The sequence below is a fragment of the Myotis davidii genome, unplaced genomic scaffold (genome assembly GCF_000327345.1).
Source record: "Myotis davidii unplaced genomic scaffold, ASM32734v1 scaffold875, whole genome shotgun sequence".
In the NCBI taxonomy this organism is placed as follows: domain Eukaryota; kingdom Metazoa; phylum Chordata; class Mammalia; order Chiroptera; family Vespertilionidae; genus Myotis; species Myotis davidii.
In genome coordinates, this window is record NW_006286244.1 from 42,691 (window position 1) to 49,604 (window position 6,914).

The 6,914-nt window shown below is 40.5% G+C and overlaps 1 protein-coding gene across 1 annotated transcript in view; it reads right to left on the reverse strand.

Annotated features, from left to right (window-relative positions):
• LOC102763280 (complement factor H) overlaps window positions 1-6,914 on the reverse strand; it is a 73,877-nt gene that overhangs the window by 34,416 nt on the left and 32,547 nt on the right. The window contains exons 13-15 of the mRNA XM_015559997.1: window positions 5,231-5,407; window positions 3,750-3,923; window positions 2,634-2,708 (exon numbers count right to left, since the gene is read on the reverse strand). Of these exons, the coding sequence (XP_015415483.1) occupies window positions 2,634-2,708; window positions 3,750-3,923; window positions 5,231-5,407 (426 nt within the window). The remainder of the gene's footprint in view (window positions 1-2,633; window positions 2,709-3,749; window positions 3,924-5,230; window positions 5,408-6,914) is intronic.

The window sequence follows — 6,914 nt, forward strand, 5'->3', positions numbered from 1 at the left end:
AGGGCAGTGCGGCGAGCGCTGCTGTTTGGGGTTGAAATCCGCGGGAGTTACCGAGAGCGGCTCTGAATTTAAGTGGATTAAGGGGAAGCTAGTTTACGCAGGTCACTTAGTAAATATCAAAGTTCAAAAAGCTTTGCAAAACCCCTCAGTTTTCATTAATAATCAACTACCATTTGATTGCCCAAAAATGGATATCATAAGCCCTAGATCAACTAGAAAAAATAGATATCTAATAACTAACAAACTGTGTGAAATGAAGTGTAAAAGCATAGACTCATGTAAAAGAAGGAGCGGATTCTACAGGACACCAGCAAAAGTGGCACAAATGAGAAGCAATGAGCAAATGGCATAAACACATCCATCGGTAGTCATTACTGATGGTAAATCACAATGACAAGCCAATAAGAAAGAAGATGAAGTAGACCTGAACAACGAGAAAAACCAATTATGAGCTGTTTCCCTGAAGACCAATGTAAATATTAAGAAATTAGCAGTTGAGACTGCCCGGTGTGGCTCAGTGGTTGAGCATTGACCTATGAACCAGGAGGTCACAGTTTGATTCCTGGTTAGGGCACATGCTTGGGTTGTGGGCTCGATCCCCATTAGGGGGTGTGCAGGAGGCAGCCGATCAGTTAAAATATTTTTAATTTATTCCCTCTCATCATTGATGCTTCTATATCTCTTTCCTTCTCCATTCCTCACTCAACAAAAAAAAACAATATATTTTTAAAGTGACTAGTTGAAAGCAAAACACTGGAAAATGTAAACTTTGTAAGAACGAAGTCTGTGTAAGGTGAATGGTTATGGTAATATTAGAAAAAATAATATTCAAAAGAGAAACACCAGAGACCAAGGCAAGGTGGAAAACTGCATGAATACTGTAAGGAAAGAAAAAAATGTAAATTTGTAGAAAACCTTTAAAATTCCATAAAAAAGAGCTACTAGAACTAATACACAAATGCATTTTCATTATATTAGAAACAAACATTAGAAAATGAAATGTTAAAAAAGAACACTATCATTTATAAACGTTAAAAGACTTAAAATATGAAGGAAAATGCCAACAAAATATTGGTAGGATTGCTACACTGCAAATTTCAAAACAGATGGAGAAAAAAATTTCAAAGAAATGAAAAAGTCCATGTGTTTGCGGATTGAAGACTTCCTATCATTAAGATGTCTGTTCTCCACAATTAATTCATGCTTTCATTTTGATCCGAGAAATTTTCTTATTTAACCAAAATTAAATGTCACTGACAAATGATTCTAAAATTTATCTTTAAAAAGAAATGAGTTGGAAGCTTTTATTCCTAAGTATCTAAATCGATAACAAATATGCTCCGTTTATCATGGTGTGGAAGTGTCATAATAATAAACACCTTAACCAGTGGGAATAAGGAATTCCGGAAATATACACCCACACACAGAGTAAGCACAGAATGAGAAGTAATTTTAGAAAGGTCTGTCTAGAAAAATTAACATAAACTCAGGAGTCAGTTAACAACTTGAAAAATACGTTTAATTTATATCACAGAAGAGGAAATTAAAAGTGATGATGGTATTATTTCTACACAAGGAAAAATAATAGGAAAAGAGACAGGTATCTTAATGAGAAAGTTAAGAGAAAACCCAAAAGGAAGGGCCCTTAAATATCTTCAATGTAAAGAAGCACTTTCCTAACAAAATGCACCTTAAATTACACCGAGGTACCATGTTTTATCTACCAAAGAGGGAAACCATTAGCAGGTTGACCACAGCCCCTGTGCACTCCCCCGCACGTGGTATTTTGTGCACATACAGTGCGATTGAAACTTCGTGGCCCATGTGCAGAAATCGGTATTTTGTGGAAGAGCCACACTCAAGGGGCCAAAGAGCCATATGTGGCTTGTGAGCCGTGGTTTGCTGACCACTGGGTTAGGGGAAAATACCAAATGCTCTCTTAGAGCCAAATTTTTTAAACTTAAACTATATAGGTAGGTACATTGTTATTAACTTAATTAGGGTATTCTTAAGGCTTAGGAAGAGCCACACTCAAGGGGCCAAAGAGCCATATGTGGCTCGCGAGCCGCCGTTTGCCGATCACTGTGCTAGATGGATATGTAGATGTTGTATTTCATCATTTAGGGGGTACAGTGAAGCAAAACTAAGTAATAACCTCTACCATCTGTTGCCAACATGGGTGTGACACAGCTTGGTTTTGACGTGTTTGTGAAGTGACTTTAAGGTGAAGATGGAGACAAGCATTTTTTATCTTTTCCTCTGAAGTTAGAGTCTCAAAACACCCCCACAGCTGTGAAGCTTTGAGAAAGTTGGGAGGGTGGTGAGGGGCGTAGGGAGGGGAGAGATGGCATCTACTTTCTGGCCAGAGACGTTTCATGAACAGAACACACAGCATGTTGGTTTGTCACGTTTTAATGAGATGCTTATGAGAAGTGGTCCGTGGGTCTCAGATTACAGTGACATCTCCCACATGGCATTTAACAGGAATTGTGATTAATGCAAACAAGTGAGTTACAGCCTACTAGAAAAATAAATTGAGAAGAATGAGATTAATATTAAAACATTCTGAATGAGGCGCATATTTTAATGTGAAAACTGCCACACAGCTCTCATGTTATGCACAAGTGGGATACTCCATTTTTCCTTCATGACATTGTACTCGGAATGCAGAGTCTGGTGACACTCTACGATAGTAACCTCGACGACACCTAAATTCAACAAAATCATTTGTTCTAGAATAAATTTTTTTCGCATGTGAGTATCTCAACTCTATGTTATGTTCTTTCATGATTTCTTCTGATATTACACATGCATCTGAAAGTAAAAAAAAAAAGAACACAAAACTTTAAGTAGTATACAAATATTTTCCACAGAATTTTACAGTTTCATATAGAATCTTCCACACAGATCCAGGAATTTATTCTCAAATCCTTTTCTAAACCAATTCATTGAAAATCATCATGTTGGTATAACTCATTTTAAATTATCAGTGATGTAAAAACGAGGTACTCTATGGAATGTGTGATCATTGCATGTTATAATGAACAAATACAATATCAATTATCCTTTCAAGGGCTTTCATTAAAGAATCCTTGAAGGGGGTGGTGGAGGTGGATGTGGGAGGAGGGGGCATAAATGGTGAAGGGGGAAAATAAATTAAAATAAAGGAAATTGATTGTTTCTTGCTGTTGTCGCTCAAGAATTTTTCAGATTTTATTCCCTCAGACATTACTATTTGGTAGTCAACAGAAGGGGTCATTGTCCATTCAAGTTCTGTTGTAAACAGCAAACATGACATTCATTACACGGATTTCCCAGGGTCCACGAGGAAATTAAGGACTTACCTAAGCATTTGGGTGGCTCAGACCACTGTCCATCACGGCACGTTATTCTCCTGTTTCCCTCAAGTTCATAGTAGGCCTGGCATTGATATTGCACTGAAGACCCGGGAGCGTAGACTGCTGATGGATACGTGGTAATGTCTCCATTGTCAATAGTAGGAGGGGGCCCACATTTTCCTGTGGACTCTAAGAGAGGATATTGTTGATTTGTTGAGTGATCAGTTGATTTTAAGGGCACTTCGGAGTAGGTGGGAGCTACACTCACCTCCTCCCGGCCCCAAACCGATTTACGGGAAACGATAGAGCAACAAACCTGAGTAACCAATGAAGGCCAGCGGGACAGGAGTCTAGTAACCAAGTGCTTACAGAAGCTGCACAGAGACTGGGAGGGGAGAATGAGACACCTACCCTTGCACTCAGGTGGGTCTGTCCAATTCCCACTTAGACATGTCACTTCTGCTTTCCCGAAGAGGCCCAAAGGGTGTCTGCATTCATAACGTTCTCTGTCCCCATGTCGATACTTAGCCTTCTGGTTTACTATAAAGGCATTTTGCACGGAGGGAGGGCTGCCACAGGAGACATCTGAATAAAGAGGAAAAACATGGATCTCTAATGCAGCGATCATTTAGACTCAATTGAGACTGAAAATCTTCACTTGATTATAGGCTAACAAGAATGTGCATTAGGGATACTGACAAGTTTACATGCAAGATTGAAAAAAGAAGATAAAGCAATTTTTTTGGTAAGAAGCAATCTTTGATATCTTAATTTTCTTTTTCATCCTCTCTCAAAGGTTAATAGAGATTTTTCAGACAATGAAAATGATGATTATGCTGTGCAACACTTTTTAGTTTGATGCAGTCCTGTTTATGTTTTTCTTTTGTTTTGCTTGCCTGAGGAGATATATCAGAAAATAAATATTACTATGAGAAATGTCTGAGATTCTCTACTGCCCATGTTATTTCTTCTAGGATTTTTATGGTTTTTGAATCTTACATTTATATCTATTATCCATTTTGAGATTATTCTTGTGTAAGGTATAAGACGGTGGTCCAATATCATTTTTTGCTTGTGTCTGTCCAATTATACCAGCACCATTTATTAACAAATGGCACCCCAATAAATTTAGTAAAAACTTAAAAAACTTTTTTAAAAGTTAAGAAAATGGTTTTCTGAACATTTTTCTTTAAGTTTAGTAAAATAAACATAGATTGTATAAAATCAAAATCAAAGTGAATTTATAAACCCAGGAAACTCATAATAAACATATTATTTGGCAGCCAAATGTGATTTGTAAACATCATATTTATGAATTGTGATTTTAGGCCCTTAGAAAATGAGCAGAGTAGCCAGGTTCTTAGAGAGTGAGTCAAGTATTGCCATGCTTTGTGGAATATCGCATGGCTAAAGAAGATGATCACTTAAAATATCCAAAGAGAATTTGAGGAAAACTAAGAGTACAGTATATTTACAGTTTCCTAAAAATACTCCAATAATGTGAGTGCTTAAGGGCACTGCAGTGAGCGCTGTGCAGTTCATTGGGGAGACTCGGGTGGATTCAAAGCAATGAGAGGCTGAAGCTACGGTTCCCCACAAAAGTGGGCGTAGAGCCCGCTGGGAATTGCTACAACGGTTTCAAGGTCACAACCCCTGAGCTTCTGATGCTGAGTCTGAGTGAGCCTGTGAGTCTGCATTTGCCTTTCTACCGATTCCCCAGAGACGCTGACACGGCTGTTTCCGGGTCACACTCTGAGGGCTCTGGGGCCCCAATGCCCAGCACTCAGTGCACATCCCGTTCCTCTCTGCTGAGGCATAAACCTTCCTTCATCTGGCCTCACCAGAACCTGCGTCTAATTTTTAATGAAGCCAGAAGCCATTCATCAAAATACCTTTGCATTTGGGTGTTCCTATCCAAATGCCATCCCTACACTGTACAACATCGGATCCATCCATTTGGTAATAGTCTGGACATTGATAAGTCACTTGTTCTCCTGGCTTGTATGAGTTCTTCTTCCAGCCCACGAGGATGGCGTTGTCATAGCTGGGTGGGCTAGGACAATTCATTGCTGAAAAAGCAACAACATAGACTTTTTAGTAAATCTTTGTAAGTACATGTCAGGCAATAATTATACTTTAGAATAGTCAATACACACCACCAAACCAATGTCTACTGTACAATATTTTTCTTATAACTTGAAAATGTTAGCCATTTTGACTCAATTACCCTGAATAATTTTACATTTCTCAAAAGTGAAACATGGGGGAGACAACCAAGATGGTGGCATAGGTAAACACCTGAACTTGCGCCGCCCACAACTACATTAAAACCACAACTAAAAGTTAAAACAAATAGCATCCAGAACCAGGGGAAGGCTGGCTGAGTGGAAATTCTACAACTAGAAGGAAAGAGAAAAGCGCATTGAGTCCGGCAGGAAGTGCAGAGGTGCGGAGGTATGGAGGCACATGCAAGTGGCTGGCAGCTTGGTACGCTGTTGTCTTTTTCAACTGGGAGGGAGATATAAGCTCCCAACTTCTCTGAACTCCAGCTGCGGGTGTGAATTTGGGGACCCAGACTCATTACGGAGAGAAACTGTACTATCTGGCATTGGCCGGAATATGAGGGTCGTTTTCTCACAGAAGTGCTTGCAGTGTTTATTGTTCCTGCATGGGGCTGTGGGACACAGAGACTCAGGGACCTATTGCAGGCAAAGAAGACCAGCAGCCATTGCTGTTTACTCTGCCCTGGTGATTCCCAGAGGCCTTGCCCCCCTTCCCCCAATTCACATCCCCACCCAAGCTGTGCACAGAGGCTTTCGCATACTAATGGCCTGGCCTTTCTCTGCCTAAAAACCTGTCAAACTGCAGCTGGGTCAGAGATCCTCAGAGCTTCCAAAAGAAGGCCTAAGGCTCGCCAGCAGCCTGCTTTACCTCACAGCTGCACCTCATCTGGGCACCTCCAAACCCCAAACAAAGAGAGGGAATCTGCAGATCTCTCTGTAGCTCCTGCTGGGTAGCCTCAGGAAGTGCACCTCCTTGGAGATCCAAGAGCCAGTCTACCCAGTGGTCAGAGTGGGACCATCCAGATTACAACTCTTCACATCCATAAGAGACACACTTAAGGGGCAGACTCAGTGAGCACCAAAGCCCCACTGAAGCAAGTCCTGCCCCATTAGGGTGTATCCAGCACAGAAGCTCTCCCATTGTAGACACAACTGGTCCTCACAGCCAATGGACCTGGAGGTCAATCCCTACCAGTGATACCAACAGCAATCAAGGCTTAACTACAACAAGACTGTGCACACAGCCCACAAAGGGGTTCACCAAGAGTGTCCACCTCAGGTAATTAAGGAGGCTGAGCCACTGGACCCTATAGGACACCTAGCACACAAAGCCACTTTTTCAACATAGGGAAGCAGCCAAAATGTGGAGACAAAGAAATAGTCACAAATGAAAGAAATGGAGGAAAGCAAACTACTGGATATAGAATTTAAAAACACGGTTATAAGGCTACTTAAGCATCTTCTAGAAACCTCCGAGAACTATAGTGAGACCCTCAAGTATATTAAAAAGGAC